General features: G+C 45.2%; 1 protein-coding gene across 4 annotated transcripts in view; it reads right to left on the reverse strand.

The window, feature by feature from the left end:
* PRDM2 (PR/SET domain 2) overlaps nt 1–21,204 on the reverse strand; it is a 74,875-nt gene that overhangs the window by 32,821 nt on the left and 20,850 nt on the right. The window contains exons 1-4 of one of the 4 annotated variants that reach the window (XM_035117914.2): nt 17,810–17,946; nt 11,901–11,974; nt 1,789–1,906; nt 422–525 (exon numbers count right to left, since the gene is read on the reverse strand). In XM_035117914.2, coding sequence (XP_034973805.2) covers nt 422–525; nt 1,789–1,906; nt 11,901–11,942 — 264 coding nt within the window. In that variant the 5' untranslated portion in view covers nt 11,943–11,974; nt 17,810–17,946. Of the gene's footprint in view, nt 1–421; nt 526–1,788; nt 1,907–11,900; nt 17,457–17,809; nt 17,947–21,204 lie in introns of those variants that run through there. The other 3 variants (XM_035117916.2, XM_060276149.1, XM_035117915.2) reach the window with 3 other exon arrangements.

A 21,204-nucleotide genomic window follows, 5' to 3' on the forward strand; every position in this document is an offset into this window, starting at 1 on the left:
GAGTCTTCTGGGGGCAAACAGGGAAACCCAGGGGTCACACTTGGCCCACTGGCAGGATTGAGGTTTCTCACACTTACTCTATACATCAGTTATGATTTTATAAGCATTTATCGCATCCTTCTTCATAGTCTCTTACCCCTACTTCTCAAAAACTAAGAAGCAGACAAACCATGGCTTGATCTAAAAATGCCAGCCACCATAGCAAGAGAGTTAAGCTAAATTTAAAATTTAATTACATTTCTGATTTGCCTTCGGTGATCCTTAAAACCAGGAGAAAAACTATCGACAGTTTATTTTACCGTACATGCTTTATTGTTTGATAGTGATGCCATTAGCCACCACGAGCTACTTTTTAAAAAGGATTGTAGAACTTTCAAATCATTATATATGAAAAAGGAATTGCTAATGAGTCACTGCTTACCTCCCACATGTACACATTGCTTTTAACCTGAGATCGTTTCTTCTTGTCACCAGCAAATGGACCAAACTTTCTGCCTCTGAAAATTGGCTTTGTTGCCCAGACACCTGAAGATCAAATGAGGAACCACAATCAGACTCTTTGGCAGTATTGCATACTTCAAAACCATGCAACACCGCCTAACAACAAAGCGATTCCATAAATACACTGTAACTTCGCCTGGCTAAATAAGGGGGGGGGGGGACGGCAGAGAAGCCAAAAAGAGGGAAGGGGGAACAAGCACATCACAAAATGGCATGCAACTAACAGCAAAACACATGAAACAGAAAAAGCAGTAAAATGCCAGGATGCTGATGGCTACATAATCTGGGACTGGGAACTGGGAGGGGGGCAGTAAAAATGGATACAATCTGCTGGGAGAGGGGACCTGGATCAAGGCTCTGAAGGTGTCAAACCATAATTACTAAATCTCCAGCTTTCATTTTTAAATGAAAGGTTTGTAGAAACTGAGATAGAAGTCAAAACGGACAGGCACACTTTTTCCTTTTTGGAGGGGGGGGGGAAACCAGCTTGTCCCACTTTTCCATGTTCCGCTTTACATCTCCTCCATCTCTGGGAAACATTTCCGAATACACCCACGTTTCCTGGATGACCTTAAGAGACAAAACCTGCTCTCATGGGACCCAGTATGTATATTCCAGCGTATAAGATGACTGGGTGTATAAGACGACCCCCAAATTTTCCAGTTAAAATATAGAGTTTGGGATATACTCACCGTATAAGAAATACGACCTGGCATATAAGACGACCCCCGACTTTTGAGAAGATTTTCCTGGGTTAAAAAGTCGTCTTATATGCAGGAATATACAGTATCACTTTGCGGGCAGCTGGCTAATGTCCTCCATGGGGGCAATTTCAATGATAGCAATATGTGTAAAGTCTACTCATTCAGGGACACCTCTTCTACACCTCAACTTGCTACCCCAAGGACAGCAAACGGTTTGGTGGCCAAGGATAAGTATCAGGGTTTTAGAGGTGTGGAGTAATGTCCATACACCAACTGGGGTTAATAACTTGGAAATTCTTTGTCTAAACCTCAAAACAAAAGATTTGGCTTTGGGCTGCCATTTGCCAGTAGTGCTGCTGAGCTAAGTCCACCTCAAACCAGGTAGTGCTGTTGACTTTAGAGTGCAGGAGACAACATGTGGCACTAAATTGGATACCACATTTCAAAACATGGGCTGAAGCTGCATCTTGTAGTCACCCTGTTGAAGCAAATCCTGAGAATGATTCTACCCCGCACTCCCTCCCCAGGTTAAACTTTCTTCAGTTTGAGCAGCCTCAAACAGCTTGTTTCTAGATTTACTTACCAAGCCGTGTCTTGTCAACAGCAGATGGGAGAAGTCTCACTTCCTCAGGAAGTCCTTTAAGCACGTGCTCAGGTACGTCAGCCAAAGTCTCAACTGATACTGAAGGCTCCGTTGAGTTCTATGAAGAAAACAAAACAAAAAAAGGATCCTTCATCCAACGCATAATCTACTCAGTGGTCCACCAGATGCTGTGACAGCCAGCAGGATAAGTGACTTTTTAAACTTAGAGAGGGTAGGGCTATCGCTGGTTACTAGACATACTAAACAGAAATGTAGCTTTCATTTTCAGACACAAAATATGCAAGAACAAACAAGGAAGGTGGGATGTCTCCAATATGGTTCTGTTTGTTGTATAGTTCTTATTGCCATTCCTTATAAGGAGTCTGCAAAGCAGATTACAATGACCTACATCTGGGCTTTATTCTAGGTGATGGAGCACAACTATTCCTCAAAACCATTTTCCTCACCTACTACAGACACCTGGCCTAAGCATCTCTACCTGTATTTGAATATATTCTTCCCCCATTGCCCCCAAGTATTGTGGGATGGCTCTTGACTTTGGGAGCCAATTGTGTACTGATATGTCCCACCAAATTAAGCAGATATTATCTGTGCACCCAGCGTGAATATCTAAAGAACAGCGTCACTGCCAATGAATAATTCTTTTTCTTATTCCTCTGAAGCACTGCTATTCAAAAGGGATTACAAGGCTAGGCACAGGTATGTGAAGGAAATTACTTTTGGAGCACTTATTTTAATAGCAAATATCCCTTTCAGTCAAAGATATATGCTTCACTTAGCTTCCACTCTAGTTATTACAGAAGCAACAGACCAAGGTATAGTAAAATAAAGCAAAGATATAGGCTGTGTTTGAACATCACAGTATGCCAGGGCATCCATAAAATATCTCAGCAAATATCTATTTTGTGTTAAGACATGTCCCCATGGCAGCTACTTTGTGATAGGCCATGCCCCCTTGACAGACATTTTGTGACTGGTGCCCACAACATTCTCAATATTCCAAATATGCCCACTGATCCATAAAGACTGGTGAACCCTGCACTAAACAATAGTTTAGTGTGATGAAAGCTAACTTCAGTAAGCCCGAGGGTTATGTACTCTCCTCTCGTCGCTACAGGTCTCTATACACATAAACAGCTAGGCACAGGAACAGTTTTTTCCCCTTGTGCCATCAAACTGTTAAATTCATAGTTGGGTAGTGGAAGGGGAGGCCATTTGTGGGGTGGGGTTCCTTTGCTGTGCTGTTGTATTGTATTGTGAACGGAACAGTGTTTGTATGAGGTACGTTTTTTACATTGCAATGTAGTTGAAGCAAAATTCCAAGTGTGCTTGGTACTTGGCCAATAAATTATTCCTATTCCTATTCTTCCAGTAGAGTTGTAAGAAATGAGCATTTATTCCATTTAAACACAGAAGAGTGTAACATCTGAACCCTAAACTGTACTTAATACTAAATATGGTTTGTTTAAATAAAACTGTTTGAAGCAGGCTTGTTTCAGACAAACCACAATTAAGATTAAGCAGTTTCTAACTGTGGTTCATCTACTCCAGAAGTGAAATCATCTAACTCAGAGAAGTGATGGAGAAGGGGGGTGGGGGTGGAATGCATGAACCCGGGGCTTCACAGTTTAAGTAAAGCAAGCTTCACGGTGGTTAATAAAATCATATTAATACTTATAAATAACAGATCAAGCTTTACTGTGGAAGATCATATATTCAAAACCCATTTGCTTCAGTGCTGCTTGGCCAGGAATAAATATCAGTATGTCTCTTACTACCACTTCCAAGCATGGTATACCGTGTTTCCCACATTTTAAGACACCGTCTTATAATGATTTTACTCAAGAAAATAAGCCTATGGCTTATTTTCGGGGGGTGTCTTAGTGGTTCCTGCCTCCTCCTGCCGCGGCCGGCGTTGCTGCTGCTGGGCTGGCAGCACCCTGCGAAGTCAGGAGAAGCCAGCCAGACCGCTGGGGGGTTTAGAAAAAACGTCCGGAGCGCGTCCCAATGGCAGTGCTCCTCCTCACCTAATGGCAGTGCTCCTCATGTGCCGCAAAAGCCACTAAACAACTGGGGGGGGGGTAGAAAGGCAGCCGGAGCGCAGCCCGATAGCAGCGCTCCTCACGCACCACAAAAAGGACACAGAAAGCTGCCGGACAGGGGGCTAAAAAGCAGTGAAGCAACGGCCACAGCTTTAAATGGCTCGCAACGCCCCCCTCGCCGTCGCTAGGGCTGCCGAGGCTGGATCGTGCCTTTCATCCCGCGCCTGCGCTGCGCGCCGGATTTTGCCCAATCCATCGGGGAGCAGGGAGCGCTCAGAATCTGGCAAGGGGGGGTCTCTCTTCCCATTCGGGCGCCTGAGCATTGCCGCTTGAAAGGCTGGAGGCTCTCGGCAAGGTGGTCTAGAGGAGCGATCGCGGAGCGCTCCTCTCTGCAGCTGCCGGTTGCGGTGGCGGGCGGCAGACAAAAAAAAAAAAGAGGCCAGGCTGCTGCGCTCCGCCCAGCGCTGCAGGGCGCTCCGAGCGCTTGGCGCTGCGGAGCGCTCCTCTTTGCAGCTGCCGGTTGCGGTGGCGGGCGGCAGACAAAAAAAAAAAAGAGGCCAGGCTGCTGCGCTCCGCCCAGCGCTGCAGGGCGCTCCGAGCGCTTGGCGCTGCGGAGCGCTCCTCTTTGCAGCTGCCGGTTGCGGTGGCGGGCGGCAGACAAAAAAAAAAAAGAGGCCAGGCTGCTGCGCTCCGCCCAGCGCTGCAGGGCGCTCCGAGCGCTTGGCGCTGCGGAGCGCTCCTCTTTGCAGCTGCCGGTTCCGGTGGCGGGGCGGCAGGCAAAAAAGAAAAAAAAGAGGCCAGGCCGCTGCGCTCCGCCTGGCGCTGCGGAGCGCTCCGCTCTGCAGCCGCCAGTTCCGGTAGCGGGGCGGCAGGCTGCCTCGGGCAGGGAAAAAAAGAGAAGCTAGGCTGCTGGCTCGGGCGCGCGGAGCACCCCGAGCCTCTGAGAGCCAGCAGGACGAGGAGGAGGCTTGCCGGGTCGTCGCCCAGCAGCGCGCGCGGAGCGCCCCGAGCCTCCGGCAGCCAGCAGCAGCAACAACAATCCCAGAGGCTCGGGGCGCTCCGCGCGCGCTGCTGGGCGACGACCCGGCAAGCCTCCTCCTCGTTCTGCTGGCTCTCAGAGGCTCGGGGTGCTCCCGCACACTGCTGGATGCCGACCTGGCAAGCCGCCTCCTGCTCTTGCCGGCTCCCAGAGGCTCGGGGCACTGCACCATGCCTCAGCCCCCACAGCACTGAGCGCGCCTCCTTCGCCTCCTCTTCCCTCAGCGGTCTCGCTCCTCGGAGGTATGGCTTATTTTCGGGGTATGGCTTGTATTTCCTGAACGCTTAAAATCCTGCTATGGCTTATATAATGACTACGTCTTAAAATAGGGGAAACACGGTATATCAGAAATCCCACAAGGACTACACTTGGGGGGGTGTGGGGGGGTGCATTTTCATCCTCTGTAGAAGCAAGTAGTGAAATTTACTACAGTAAGCAAGAAATAGCTATAAAATATAGAGAGAAAGAAAGAAAGAAAGAAAGAAAGAAAGAAAGAAAGAAAGAAAGAAAGAAAGAAAGACCAAGTATGCCATAAGGTAACAACGAATACTTCAGAAACTAAACAGCTTTCCCCTGTGGGCAACAGAACATGGAAAGCTGCCTTATACGTACTGTGACTGGCTGTATCTCCCCAGGGTCTCAGGCAGAAAGTCTTCCCCATCACCAGCTACCTGATCCTTTAGACTAAAGATGCCAGAGATTGACCCTTCTGCATGCAAAACACATACTCGATGCCACTAGGGTATTAGGGCGTGTCATTTAAGGACGATTTTTTTAAAAAAATTTGCTCAATGAGGGGTTCTAAAAATATGTTATTGCACAGGAGGAATCCAAATCTGCAATTATTTTTATGATTGGTTGATGTTTAGCTTGGTAAATTGAGATCTGTTTGAAATACACTAAAAAAAAGCCAAAAACTCGCATTTTGAAGCGAAGTTAAAGTTTTTAATCATTTTATTCAAGCGAAAATATAAAGAAATTTTGTTTCCAGCTGTAACAACATATCATTACTTTATCTTAGGCATCCCCAAACTGCGGCCCTCCAGATGTTTTGCCTACAACTCCCATGATCCCTAGCTAACAGGACCAAAGATCAGGGATGATGCGGATTGTAGTCCAAAACATCTGGAGGGCCGAAGTTTGGGGATCCCTGCTTTATCTTATAACGTCCTATTATAGTAAAAAAAGAATAATAAATTAACAACTTCAAGGGCTGGTGTCACATGATCATGTATCTGCTGAGGGCCCACATCTGAGTAGGAGAGCCACTGGCAGACGCCCCCTGGACCATGCTCTTCAAAAGAAGTGTACACTGTTAAAATTTGATTCCTGTAGAATCTAAAGGCCTGTTCTTGATCCTCACAAAGATGGTGTCAGACTTAGAGAAACCATATTCCATGCAGATCAAGACTTCTGTTCATTTAATGGTTCTGAAGCAGGAGAATATATAGTATTTCCATCCTTCCATCACTGTGATAGAAGGGGTACCATAATGCTTATTATCCATGCTACTATTGAAGGAACTAAAATCTTGTCTTTCTTAAAATGTGGCAATCCTTATCTTAAGATTGGGTGCCTGCCCAACAGCCTTAATCCTACACTATCAGAATGCTGTTTTTGCACCCCCAATTTATCCAATAAGGAAAGACCGTCACTCGACTGAACTTTGGTAGCTCTACTTTACAGTGTATTTTTAACACCTCCAAGTAGTTTATCCAGTCCTCTGCATAGACTTCCTTATCGTGTTTATCATCATAGCTATTCTTCAAAGAAAACATGCTTTTCTCCTTCATGGGAATAAAATTCTGTTTGCAAAGGGTGGGAGTGAGCAACAAAAGGACACAATTCTCTGCTGAATATAGTATACAGTATATATATAGAATATAGTATAGTATAATAAAATGAAGTTGGTGGGTGAGGATCCCAGCTCCTTTGATGACCACACAATTGTTCTGGTACCAGAGATGCTCTGTAACATATTCAAGGAAGACCCCAGCCCCCAGTCTCCAATGCAACACAGAAGACAATTGCTAGGGCTGGTTAGATGTCCTCATGCCACCCCATTCTGTCTATCTCGGATAGATGAGAAATCTACTTGTCAGACCATTTCGGCTTTGAAACCCCAACGACCTCAGTGGGTGGACTGGTGGTAGAAAGCAAAAAAGATATCACATACTGTTGTATAATATTAATATTATACAGTGGTACCCCACAAGACGAATGCCTCATGCAACAAAAAACTCAAGATGAAAGCGTTTTGCGCTGCGCGAGGCAACTCGCAAGACAAAGTTTCCTATGACCGCGCTTCACAAGACAAATAGGAATGCATTAACTAAATGGGTAGACCGGGTAAACTGGGAAAATTTTAAACCGTGCTTTGCAAGATGAGTTTTTTGCTATAAGATGAGTTTTTTGCTATACGAAGCGACTTGCAGAACAAATTAATTTCATCATGCAAGGTACCACTGTATCTTGTAATCAATTTTAGGCACTTATCAACATCTGTTTTCATCAAAATTGGGGAATAACCTATATGTTTATAAATGACAGGAAAATTTAAAAAATGTTAAAAAGTAGGGACTTTTCACATAGAGATTTACCAAGCAAGACCTCAATATTTACAAGGAACCAAAATATATTTCAAATTACCTCATCATACCACAACTTTTTAACACCCCTCAAATCAGGATTTTTAAAGATGAAAAATTCAACACGCCCTACTAGGGTATTCTCCCTCTCCAAGAGGAAAATGACAGCTCTTGGCATTGTGGCAACCTTCGGAGTATGTTTTAACATACCCACTACTGTTATGCCTACAAGAGGCCCTGATGACTCTTCTGTGGCAGTAGCTAATATAGAACAGAACGATGCAGCTGTTACTGGAAGGGGTCATCGGGAGTCGTACCAGTGTTCCAGCAATTCTATCAGTGTCCCAATGCCTTCAACTCATCAACATTCTTCATTCTGGAACTTTGCTTATGAAGCGAAGTAAAGCAAAATAATTGTTCTTCACCCCACCCTCAACCCTACAAAGGGTTCTGAGCGGTGATGGAGGCAGATCCAATTTACCACTGGTGTTCAATTTTCAAGGCAAGGACACCCACCTTTATCTGTTCTAGTAACCCATGGTACTGCTTGAAACATGCTTGCACCTAGCTCAGTCTAACATGACTGGATTTCAATCATTTGTAAGTTCATTCTGGTACACAGAGGAACCCACCTAAGCAAATACGCAAGGATTGCACTGTAAGTGTGCACTGACCCCTCTTGCTCTCCATCTTAAGACTGTTCTAAGCAGCAAAGTTTGGATCTTTTTCATCACACCTTGAAATGTATCCTCCACAAAGCTCAAAGATAGGCTGGCTAGAAATCCAGTATTTGTGGGACCCTGCTCACTTGGATAAGCATGTAGATTAAAAAAAAAAATTCTGCCTGAATCGCTCTCAGCAACAGCCTATATCCGGTTTACATAATGTGGGTTCAGTGGAGCCAAAGAGCAGAGGTAGGCAACCTGGGGCTCTCCAGATGCACCTGGACTAAAACTTCCATCATCTCTGGCCATCAGTTATGTTGCATGGCTCATGGGCAGTGTTAGAAACTGGGGTAGAAAAGCTAGGAGCCAAATGGCTTCTGGGACCTGGGTTGTGGGCACTAAAGCAGAATGTCTAGTTGCCACTTGGGCTGGGGGTCGGCAACACTTTTTTATTATTTTGATAAGCATGAATTAATATCCAACCCACATAAGTGACACATTGTTAATAGCACATTTTTAGCAGAAATTGTTAATGCATGTTTAATTTGGCATTTACAATAAAAATATTGGTACCAAACTTCAGTTTTCAAAACACTCTACTCTTAATTGTTGAACTCCTTAATATATTGTCTATCCTTAACATATACTTCGAGGCTTCAAAGCACATACATTTTCAGCAAAAAATGGCACCCAGACTTGTTGAGGTGCTCGCAAATGGAGAATCTTTTGGCGCAAAATGCGCCTGGTCCCTGCTAATTTTGAACCCTGGAGGTCAGAGTCTAAGAACATCTGGCCAGCAAACACATTCCTTATCCTTCGCACAGAGTTGTACTCAGAAGCAGGTCATTTTAATGGAGTTCACAAGTCACAAATTAAAAATCTGCACAAAACGTAACTATTTTAAAATGCTGATTCCTTCTTAGAAGAGAACGGAAAGGTTTACTGACAGAAAGAATAGCTAAGTGGAAATGCATGTTACACCTGTGGCATTTGCTCAAGAGTTCAGAGAAGCTTAATTACGACTCCAAGTGATCACCACCCAAGCAGTGCTCAAGACCCGACCTATTTAATTTCAAAAGTTCCTTCTAATTATTTATCTCACCTGGAAAGGATCTATGTAATGCTGGCATGTGGGAGAGAGGAGCATATGAAACACACAACTATCCTCTGAATACAAGGGGTATGAAACAAGGTATATCTAGATAAATCTGTGCATAAAGACCTGCTATTCAAGTTTGCAGCAAGCAGGTATTTATTTACGTAGAGCAAAGAACGGTAACCACTGGCTCCCCAGGTATCAACGAACTGCAACCCCCATAACCCCTGACCATTAACCACACAGGCACAAAGTGGCTTCCTCCAGCTAAGAATGGCACACCAACAGTGACACCTCCTGGACAAAGATAACCTGGCTACGGTAAACCTCCAGATTGTGCAGCTGAAACATGTAGTAGGTGGGCTTGCCTTTGAAGTCTGCTCAGGAAAACTAGTTAGCAGCCTAGCAGCTGTGTTCTATACTAGCAGAGACCAGCTATCTTGGCAGTTCTTCAACAAGTATGTGGGCTATGTTAGCTAGGGATGATGGGAGTTGTAGTCCCAAAACATCTGGAGGGCCGAGTTTGCCTATGCCTGTGCTAGCTCTTACTGGTGGATGTTACCTCCCTTTTTCTTGAAAAAAAGTTCCATTGAAAGTCTCACTATTAGTCAGTTTATCTCATTATTGTCTTCAAAAACTCAGGGCACCCCAGATGATGGTGATGATTTCATTTATGAATCTCTTCCTATGAAGCATCTCAAAGCTATTTCAAAATACAGTAACAACTTACATTATAAAAACAGTTAAAATAATTACGTGTATGAAAACAATTTCAAATCCAATATGGCCTTTGCCATGACTACTGTTGGATATCATTGTTTTGGACCACATCAGCAGCTATGCTGGCTGGAACTTATTGTAGTCCAAAACATCTGGAGGGCACCAGGTTGACAAAATCAGCAGTTCCCTTTATCACTACACTGACTGGCAGCAGTTCCCCATCTCAGGCAGAGGTTCTTTTCATGCCTACTTGGGAGATGCTGGGAATTGAATCAGGGACCTTTCACCTGCAAAGGTATGGCCTTCCCTGTAAATCAGTTCTGCCTTGTGGGAGGTGCCAGCACTGGCTCCAAAGCAGAGTTGCTATGAAGATAAAACGTGCAGTGGAGGGTGGCTGATGTATAGTTGCCGTGTTCTCATTGGAGGAAGGGCAGGAGATAAAGGTTATAAACATACACCAGTAATATCCACGTAAATAAATACATCCACATCATCTGTCCACTATCATAGTCAACCCCCCATTTCAATTCAACAGGGGAGAAGGAAACATGTTTAATCAAGGTCACACAGGTATATAAAGACTGCACCGACTGTAGGCCAATGTCAATATCCACATATGAAGTCTGCCAATGTCCTTCTGCCAACTTTTGTTGCACTAGTGGAGTACCGGTACATAGCGGGGGTGGGGACAAATTATGAGAAGAAAGAGTCCAAATCACAGCAGAATGGCTACTAGGAGGATTCCAGTGTGGCAATCCTACCACACTGAGTATCCTGCGACAACATTTTAGCTGTGCCCTATCACCCAGGCACGTTCCTTTTCAACAGCAATACAGCAGCAGCATCCGTATGCAATGGAATGGAACAGGAAGTGGGAAGGTAATAGTTTTTCAGATCCCACATCACCCTGGCTTCCCTTTTAAGTAGATTCATGCTCTGGCACAGGAGGGAAAGGGTGCAGCATATAGCCTCCAATGATTTTATTTAATGATGATGCTGATGCTAACAATACTCTTACTAATTTAAGTTCACAAAATGCCATTGGCAGAGTGAGAAGGATAGGAACATCACAGAGATTCAGCATGACACTAGGACAAATGCAATGCAAATAAAAACAGCGACAAAAACTCTCTCTAAGGGAAAGTGCCACCAAATTCTCCATAGGTATAAAGATTGTTGTTTGGGTGCAGGCACAACTGGCATTTTCCCTTTCTCCAAAGTGTAACCTGGAGGGGAGATGGGCCAGACTATGAAGGAACAATGACCTGGGGGCTGGGTAAAAGGGACCGGTTGTGATACGAGGACACCCTCTCTTCTTACTAATAAGCTCATCTCAAAAGAAAGTGGGCATTTTAAATATTTAAGTGTGGGTCTTCCTGTGAGTCCAACAACACAGGAGAGCATCAGATTGAAGAAGGCTAGCATAAAAGACCATTCTCAAACAAGCAAAAATATGTAGCTGGAGGACTATTTAATCAGTTCCAGGCTTTCATGTTGAAGGCATGCAAAGATCTTTACTTAATAACTCTCTCTTTTTGGGGGTACATTATATTAATTATGGAGCTAAGGTTGAAGGGAGGAGGGAGAGAGAGTGAACTCAAGTTTCTAATTTTTTTTAATGGCCTAAAGATAAGTATTATTCATGCAAAATGACTAAAGCTTTCTTATAGAAGAGTGCTCTTGCAGAAGGGGCCAGTGAAATTATTCTACAATCTGGTTAACTGAACACAAATCAATTTTCACATAATGGAACTTCACAACTTCCCAACCAGAAAGAGGGAGAGAGAAGGAGAGAGCAGGACGTTTAGCATTGCAATAACGAAGACTTACATTTTGGATTTCAGTTGGGATTACTATTTTTACCAGAAGAAAGTAAGTGTAGATATGTATGCTAACAACTGAGCAATTATATTTTTGAGAAAGTCTGGCATTTAAACTCACCTGATTCATTCTGAAATCCTGTTGTGTTCTGAAAAGATACATACAACAAAGTAACTCCTGTGATTACATGAACCCTAAAAAGAAAAACAGACAGTTGTCATGTGTGCCTACCTTCAGATTTATAACTGATTTGAAGCTGATCCTCTTCAAGTTAGGAGGATAGCAGCAAACTACAAAACTACAATATTTCACCCAACATTAAAAAAAAAGAAAACAAATAACTGTAAAGGCACCTAAGCTGCATGACTTCATAGCTAAGTTTCAAAATGTTATAGTAATAATTAGCATTTATGTAGCACTTTCAAGTGTGGTAAGTGCCTTACTTGCACCCTTGCATCACAACAACCTGATTAAATTGGTCTGCAGACTGGAGAGGGGCATGGGGGAACTGAAGCGGAGATTTGGTAGATTCACTAATTCACCTAAGGAAAACCTACAGTAGAGTTGGAAGGCTCCAATTCCCATCATCCCCAGCCAGCAAGGTCAGGGATGATGGGAACTGTAGTCTAGGAACATCTGGAGGCCCAGAAATTCTTCAGCCCTGCTCTGTGGCATAAGAAAATCAAGCTGGTGTTTTAAACGAATGTTCATATTACTGTATTATTTTTAAATATTCACGTATGTCAAAGCTACATTGCAAGACCCCCTAAAGGAGTATTGCCTTCTCATATTTGAAGGCAATGAATTCAAAGTAAACTAGAGACAACTCACCATCTTTAACATGGGGTGTCCACCCTATTTAAATGACATTACAGTATTCTAAAATGATAATATGTCAGCTACTCCTATTCAGCTTATGGGGAAGTGTGGATACCATCCTTGAACCTGCAGAACATGGTGCGCCTCTCTACCCGTGCAATAGCGTGTTTCGCTATTGCTGCAAAATAGTCACAGCAATTACCGGTATTGCTCCTAGAGCACAGGTATTCTACTCAAACTCATGCATCGTGTGATTTTGGGGGGTGGGGTGGGGGCGGGGAGGGACAGAACAGTCCATAGTTGAATGCAGACTCACATTCTGGGAAATTAAAGCAGAATGGATACAGATAAGAATTTAAGAAGTGGTGCCTTACCATACTGTGCATTTAACAAAAAAGAAGGAGAAGGTCATGTTCAACCTCCAGCATCTACAGCTAAAAGAACCAGGGAGCAAGTGGCCTGGAAGCCTCTCCTTTATCTGCGACTAAAGAGCTGCTGCCAGTCGACCCTACTAAGTAGCCTAGATGGACAAATATTCTGACCTTGACACACAGTGTACATTCCAGTTACAGGTAGGTAGCCGTGTTGGTCTCACGTAGTCGAAACAAAATAATTTTTTTCCCTTCCAGCAGCACCTTAGAGACCAACTAAGTTTGTCATTGGTATGAGTTTTCACGTGCATGCACACTTCAGTGTATCTGAAGAAGTGTGCATGCACACGAAAGCTCATACCAATGACAAACCTAGTGTACACTCCAGTTTGCTACATTAAGGACCCATTCACTCTTGATTTTGTAGCTCCATAAAATACTCCACAAATCAAGCCATTAAAAATTGAAATAAGATGCTAGTTTTTCCCCAATGCTGTCAAGAATTTGAAGGCGTGGCTTAACTTTTAATCACTCACATCTGAACAAGATGTTCGAACTCTTATAGATGCACAAAGAGTACAAGAGGTCTCGCTGACATTGAGGTAATAGTTTTAAAATGTGCACAAAAAGAAATAAGCCGCATTAAGCCAACATTTCAGTGCTAACATCCCCAATCACTTCCCTGCCGTAATCAGATATAGCTGAATTTTGCATATGCCCTGCAGAGAAAGTAATATGTGGGAACAAACAGAAACTGACTGAACATACAAATCACGTCAGCAATGTGATAAACTGTTGTAAAATGACCAAGGATGCTTCCTTACACTTAAAATACACTTTCAAATGCAAGGCAACAATGTTATCCAACACCAAGCACGATACTGCCCATGGTTTAACTCAGCCTTCCCCAAACTAGTGTCCTCCAGATATTTTGGGCTACAACTCCCATCATTCCCAGCCATTACAACTATATGGTGGATGCAGTTTGAAACACCTGGACGATGCAAAGTTACCATTGTCTGATTTACATTAAGTGCAATACCACAAGATCAGGGATTGGGAACCTGCAGCCCTCTGGATGTTGTTGAACCACAATTACAATCATCCCTAGTCACTGGCCTCACTGTCTGGGGCTGATACAAGTCCAACAATGTCTAGACAGCTATAGGTTCCCCATCCTTGTTCTACATTGCTGTTTCCAATGTCAGGGTTGAGCATTTCACACATTTCTCTGTGTACTTTCGAGTGAAAGAAGCCCACATTTGAAAGCATTCCAATCTGCTAGCTATACTGAATAGGCAGAGAAGAAAAGATCAACATTCACAGGGAAAAGAAAAATGGAACACTACACAAACACTACCATGTATCTCAGTTTCCTGTCTTAACAAACAAATCCCAATAATAAAGTATGCAGCTGCCCTACAACTTCTACCAGACGTATAACAAGACTTCTCTCTGTAGGTGCCAACCACCTGCATGGTATAGAATCATAGAGTGGTACAGTTGGAAGGGATCCCAAGGGTTATCTAGTCCAACCCCTTGCAGTGCAGGAATCTCAACTAAAGTAGGCAGGACAGATGGCCATTCAACCTCTGTTAAAAACCATTAAAGAAGGAGAGTCTACAACCTCCCAAGGGGGTCCCGTTCCACTGCCAAACAGCTTTCACAGTCAAAAAGGTCTTCATGATGTTTAGTCGGAATCTCCTTTCTGGTCACCATGTGACAGCCCTTGAGATAACTGAAGATTGCTATCATATCTCCTCTCACTCTCCTCTTTTCCAAGCTAAACACACACAACTCCCTCAACCATTCCTCATAAGACTTGGTTTCCAGACCCTTGATCATCTTGGTCGCCCTCCTCTGCACACATTCCAGCTTTTCAATATCCTTCTTAAATTGCGGTGCCCAGAACTGGACACAGTACTAAGGATGTGGTCTAACCAAGGCAGAATAGTGTGGGACTATGGTTTCCTTTGACCTGGATGCATGCTATAGTTCTGCTGATGCAGCCTAGAACAGCAATGGCTCCCCCCCATGCTGCCACAAGCTTGTGGTTTACTAAGACCCCATGATCCTTTTCATATGTACTACTGGCAATGCAAGTGTACCCCATCTTATATCTGTGCATCTGGTTCTTCCTGTCTAAGTGAAGAGCCTGACATTCGTCCCTACTGAAATTCATTTTATTAGTTTTGACCCAGTTATCAAATCTGATAAGGCCACATTGAATCCTGATTCTGTCTTCTGCATGTTTAGTCCTTTATCCTGCAGGTATCATCTTTTGGGGTGATATCTCAAGAATGCCACATTTCCCCCCATCAACCACTATAGTTGTCCAGTACCACAAAGTGCTATTGAAGGGCAGACGGTTTCCGCACAAGAGGCTAATGCTCCACAGGAAGCTAGTGCATAGTATGACCTAGCATTTGCAGTATAATACTGATTCAATAAAACAAGATCTTACTCCTATATTCTGTGTTAAGTAATAATCACCACCCCTTAACTTCACAAACTCAACGAGTATCATAGATGCACTAAACAGGTTGGGTGAATTTTTATGCATCTTGATTCTGAATACCACAGAGAGGTTGAAAGGACTATCTCACATTAGCTACCTGTAACTTTGGGTGTGTACACAGAGCAGATAAGGTGGTAACAGCAGGCCAACTTCTGCTTTGTTTCAGAGGATGAGAGCGCTGAAATGAAAAGGCTATTACAACACACACATATCACTGAATGCACTTCTCTTCTGTTAAGAAGTGGAGTTGTTTTATTAGACACTGCTATTCATTCTTTTTAAAGTTTTTTTTGGCTTGTATTTTTATTCTCCTTGCCTTCATGACTGTTTTTACTATCTATTTTAGTCTGTTGCTTTGTTTAGTGTATTTGCAAATCTCATTTGAAAAGGGGGGGGATTAATGTATCAGTTTCAGTGCTCTCATTGGCTAAAAGGAACATTTGATTCACTAATGCACTAAAATTAAATGAAAGAGCACTTTACAAGCACCATCAGCATCATGTGTAAAAAAATATATGCAAATATTCTGGCTAAACATGCCCTGTATTCCAACTACCGCATCACTCACCACAGACCCTCCTCTTCTAACATAAAACCACAACACACACTATCAACAACTTCCCCAGTTACCGGTAGTCCTTTCCCTTAGTTCCAATTAAGGGCCATTGGCTTCAAATTTTGGAAGCCAACAGCATTCAGACACATTCCCCTTTAGATTTATGGAGATAGCATGTTATATGAGCGGGAGCAGCCAACTTTGGGGGTGGGGGGTGGAAGCAGGGTGGAGATAAGGAAGAATGTGGAAACTGCCTGAAGGAAAATATATGCCTGAAAGATACTCATTTTCATCCTTTTTCCTTGTATGCTTATCATCATTACTGTTACAATTACAACTCCTGGCTCTTCTCCTTCTGCTGACACTATACAAGTGACTCAAAATTCAGAGTACAACAGCAGGTTACCTAGATTCCTTGTGGCTTTATTTCCAAGCACTCACTCTGACTTTGGGATGCAGTGGGAAGGACTGATACAGTACATCTTTTCATCCTAGCTTTCACCACAATTCATGCAAAAGTCTCACCCCCAATCCAGAACCTAACTTCTGTGAGGACGGGGGATCCCTCCTTCAGTCAAACTCCTGTCTAAGGGGCAATTAGACGCACATACTTTTATGCAACCTCCTACAACCAAGTTTGGGTGTGTGTGTTGGGGGGGGGGTGTCCTTTTCAGAACTCCATACTTCAAACTAAGTTGTGAGCATGGGACAGAGCCCCACTCCTTCCCATTAGAACAAAATCCCCACACTTTTACTATCCATTTACGCACCTCTGCTTTTAGCAGGGGGCAGGAATCCTTTCCGGAGGCGTCTTCCCACCCACCCTCTAACTGGGAGCAAAATATTCACAGACACACGCATTCATGTACGTATTCCATCATTCCACGATTCGAACATGGAGACAAGGAGGGAGAAGACCCCTTTCCCAGCCCATGCTTATCTCCTATGTAAAACATGACACATGCACCTGAACACGGAACTCTACTTATACACACCACCACCACGTGTGGGGTGGGGTCTGGGGTCCCCCTTACAGACCTACTTCTCCAACTGAGATAAAATACCACACACACACACACACACATACACACACACACACTTTAGCCCTATTTCACTAACCCATCAATGCATACCTAACACTGCTCAAGAAAAAGCCCCATCCCTTTGGGGGCTTGGGGGGGGTCCCCCCACAAAAACCCTGCAATATGAAAAAACAATGCCCCTGAATCAACACCTCATCCTTACTCTACCCCCACCCCAAATGGCTTGCATTTCTCCACTTTTGCTAAAGCGGGGTGAGGTGGGGGAGGTTTCCCCGGAAGCGATGCGTTTGTGTGTTCCCCTCCGTGTCACTCCCCATGGGGCAACCCCTGCAACGACACACCCCCACCCCACCCCATCAATGGACGCCTCACCTCCCGCCGCCGCCCCCCAAACCCACGCCTCCCTTCCCCAGTCCACTTTGGGTCATGTACGGAGGTGCCTCTCCCAATTAGGATAACACACCAATTCACACCTCTCACCCCTACACCGCATCCCACCCCATCCTATGTCCCCCCCGCTTCCTTTGGGGGAAGAAGGTGCGGCTGGCGGAAGGTGGAAGGTGGAGGGTGTGAGGGTGTGTGTCATCCCCTCCACAAAAAAACCAACCCTTGGGGCGAAATCCCCTTCCCCACCCCGCCGAGCCCCCTTCGCTGAGAAGGGAAGAAGCGGCGGGCAAGGGGCTGCCGCCTTCACCCTCCCCTCGCCCCCAGCCAGCCTTTACCTGCGCTGTCCGCCGCCGCGGCCTCCTCCTCTTCCTCCTTCCTCGAGAGCCGACCCCCCGGCTCAGCTCAAAAGGCCCCACAGGGCCCCTCGGCCCCCTCCGGACGCCATTTTGTCTCCGGCCTCGGAAGTGACGGCGGCGGCGGAGAAGCCGGGAGGGGAGGGGGAGAGGGAGGGAGGGGCGCGCGAGGCGACCACTCAACAGCCGGCGGCGCCCGAGGAGAGAAGAGCTCGCGCGTGGAACGGCCTTCTTGGCTCTCGGGTGAGAAGCTCGTCCTCACTGAGTTCTAGAAGGATGGTGATTGGAAGGGGGGGTTCTAGGGTGGGAGCGCAGCAGGCAACCTGTCGGCTAGAGCGATGTGTGGGGCTCAGGCGCCCTCGCTCCGAGGGGGCTCCGACAAGCAGCCCGTCCTCAATGAGGACTAGTGGCCCTGTTGTAGCTCATGCAACCCGCGGCCCTCAGTGAGCGGGCAAAAAGGCAAGAGGGGTGTGGGAGACAGGAAGCTCGCTGTCATGGAGGACTAGGGGGCTTGTGGGGTTATAGGGACAAAACACAGCAGCATCCGCTCTATGCGGGGCTTGTAGTCTTCAGTGAGTCACCCAATGCCGGATTTACGTACTGTATAAGCTAAACAAGCTATAGCTTAGTTACAGGTAGGGAGCCTTGTTGGTCGGACGTAGTCGAAACAAAATTAAAAAAAATCCTTCTAGCAGCACCTTAGAGACCAACCAAGTTTTTTTATTTTGGTATGAGCTTTCGTGTGCATGCATACTTCTTCAGATACCTATACCTATGGTACCTATAGCTTAGGGCCCCACTCTCTTGGGGGCCCTTCCAAAATTTATCTGCTAACATACTTCTTCTTAATTGTATTTCAGTTCAACAATTACTTTTATTAAGTACATATTTGCTATGTGGAAATGGCTTTACATACCTATTAGGTCCATAAATTACAATATGGCATAAAAGGTAAAGGGGCCCCTGACCATCAGGTCCAGTCGTGTCCGACTCTGGGGTTGCGGCGCTCATCTCGCTCTATAGGCCGAGGGAGCTTCCGGGTCATGTGGCCAGCATGACAAAGCTGCTTCTGGCAATCCAGAGCAGCACACAGAAACGCCGTTTACCTTCCCGCCGGAGCGGTCCCTATTTATCTACTTGCACTTTGATGTGCTTTCAAACTGCTAGGTGGGCAGGAGCTGGGACCGAGCAACGGGAGCTCACCCTGTCACAGGGATTCAAACCGCCGACCTTCTGATCAGCAAGCCCTAGACTCTGTGGTTTAACCCACAACGCCACCTGGGTCCCACCATATGGCATATATCAACACAAAAAACAGTGATAATTTGTTGTTGACAAAGGACAGCTGGACATATAAATGACCCCATTACCTTTAGCTTAGGGCCTCATCAAACCTAAATCTGTCCCTGAGTGAGTGGATAGGCAGATCTCCCTCTTATTGACAAATTGGCAGGGATGTGGGGAGCAAGAAGCCCATCCTCAAGGCTAGGTGGGGTTCTAGTGACTGGGGAAGAAGCTCACCCTCACTGAGGACGGGGGAAGTCCGCAGCAGGTTGTTGCTGTGGTGCTTACAATACTGGTTACACTGGGAGGCCAGGGTTCAAATCCTCCACTCATCCATGAAGCTTGCTGGATGACTTTTGGCCAGCCACTCCCTCTCAACTTAACCTACCTCACAGGGCTGTTGTGAGGATAAATGGGGAGGGGAAAGAACCATGTACAGCACTTTAAGCTCTTCGGAAGAAAGGCAGGCTAGCAATGTAACTTTGAAAAAGGAAAAGCTCCCGTTAGCGCCAGCCAGCGTGGCCAGTCATCAGGGATGATGGGGTCTGGAGTCCAGGAACATATGCAGAGCCACGGGTTAACTGCTGCTGCGCTAGGCAATGGACTGCAGCCATTCCTACACTGGCAGTGGCACCAAACTGACCCTGCACCCAAGGGCTTTGCGGTGCGGATCACATCACAGGGAGAAGACTGAGAAGGTGATATGAGAGCCAAAATCAAATTTCCAAAGGGCTGCCACATGGAAGACAGAGCAAGCTTGTTTTCTGCTGCTCCAGAGGGCAGGACCCAAACCAGTGGGTTCAAACTAGGAAAGGAGATAAAAACTACTAAACCTTCGGAATAAGTCATTCTTCAGGTCATTCGTTACTCAAATCTAGAAATCCCCCACATTACTTTCTCATGCGTGCACTCTTGGGTTGGGGCAACTGGCTAAAATGTTTTAAATGGTTCTAATTTTGGTTCCTCTGTTTTGTTTTTGTTGGGTAGAAACTGCAACCTGAGTTTGAGTTCTTCATTGAGTGGGAGCCAGGATGCTGCTGCTGCTCCATTAATATTATTTTACTGGTCTTCACATAATGTTGCCACTAGCTGGTGCTAGAAAGCCATTTATAAAGCATCCTGCTGTATAAAGAAAATCTTCTCATTCGTCATCAGTTAATACAGTGGATGGGGTGTAGATAGAGATAGTGAGGCCCTGCCAAGGAATTCCTGTTGCTCACTTGGAGCAGTGAGTTTTCCAAATATGACAACGGTAGGGGAACCTCAGCCACAGGAACCGAATGCAGCCCTCCAGGAATCATAGAATCGTAGAGTTGGAAGGGATCCCAAGGCTCATCTGATCCAACCCCCTGCAATGCAGGAATCTCAACAATCGACCCTCTACTCAATTTGAAACCAGACCAGACCCTTCTTAGCTTTGCAAATATGCTAGCTAGGAGTCTCTCTGGCCCTGAAGACTCAACCCTTCACTGGCTCCACTTTGCACCCTCCTTGAGTGCTTTTGCCTGGCTGGAATGTGTCCATGAACTTTGATCATGCCTCTTGCTTGTCTGGATGGAGGGCAGACAGGGAGCAGGATGAGTGTGTGTGAAAACTAGCCTACTGAGCAAAGTTACCACATTTTTTTTCGGGGACTCAGATTTAAGAAAATGGGGGGATGTATCTGTGTATAAGAGGCCCCCTGATTTTTGACATTATCTTTTTTGGGGGGGGGACCTAGGCTTATACACAGAAAAATACTGTACATTGCTCTACCCATTTTTGCATCTGGCCCTGCCCACCACTGTCATGTGGCCCCCAGACATTTGCCCAGAGTTGCCCTCATGTCCTCGCTCCTGGAATAAGTCATCCATTGTTATTAGCTGCTCTCTGCCTGCCACCCTGAAAAACAGTAGTTACAAACATCCCGACTCCCCACTTCTTGGAGTGCCTAGGATTATATTGTTAATATTTATTTTATTTATTTGTTCAAATTTGGGACTCCCACCTGTCTTTTTTCATATTGATTAAGCAACATTGTGGCGAAGCTTCACACGTATTGTACCAAGTTTTTCAGCCAACACACAGGACCCTATTTGTGGCCCGGTAACACA

This window comes from Zootoca vivipara, chromosome 6 (genome assembly GCF_963506605.1).
Source record: "Zootoca vivipara chromosome 6, rZooViv1.1, whole genome shotgun sequence".
In the NCBI taxonomy this organism is placed as follows: Eukaryota; Metazoa; Chordata; class Lepidosauria; order Squamata; family Lacertidae; genus Zootoca; species Zootoca vivipara.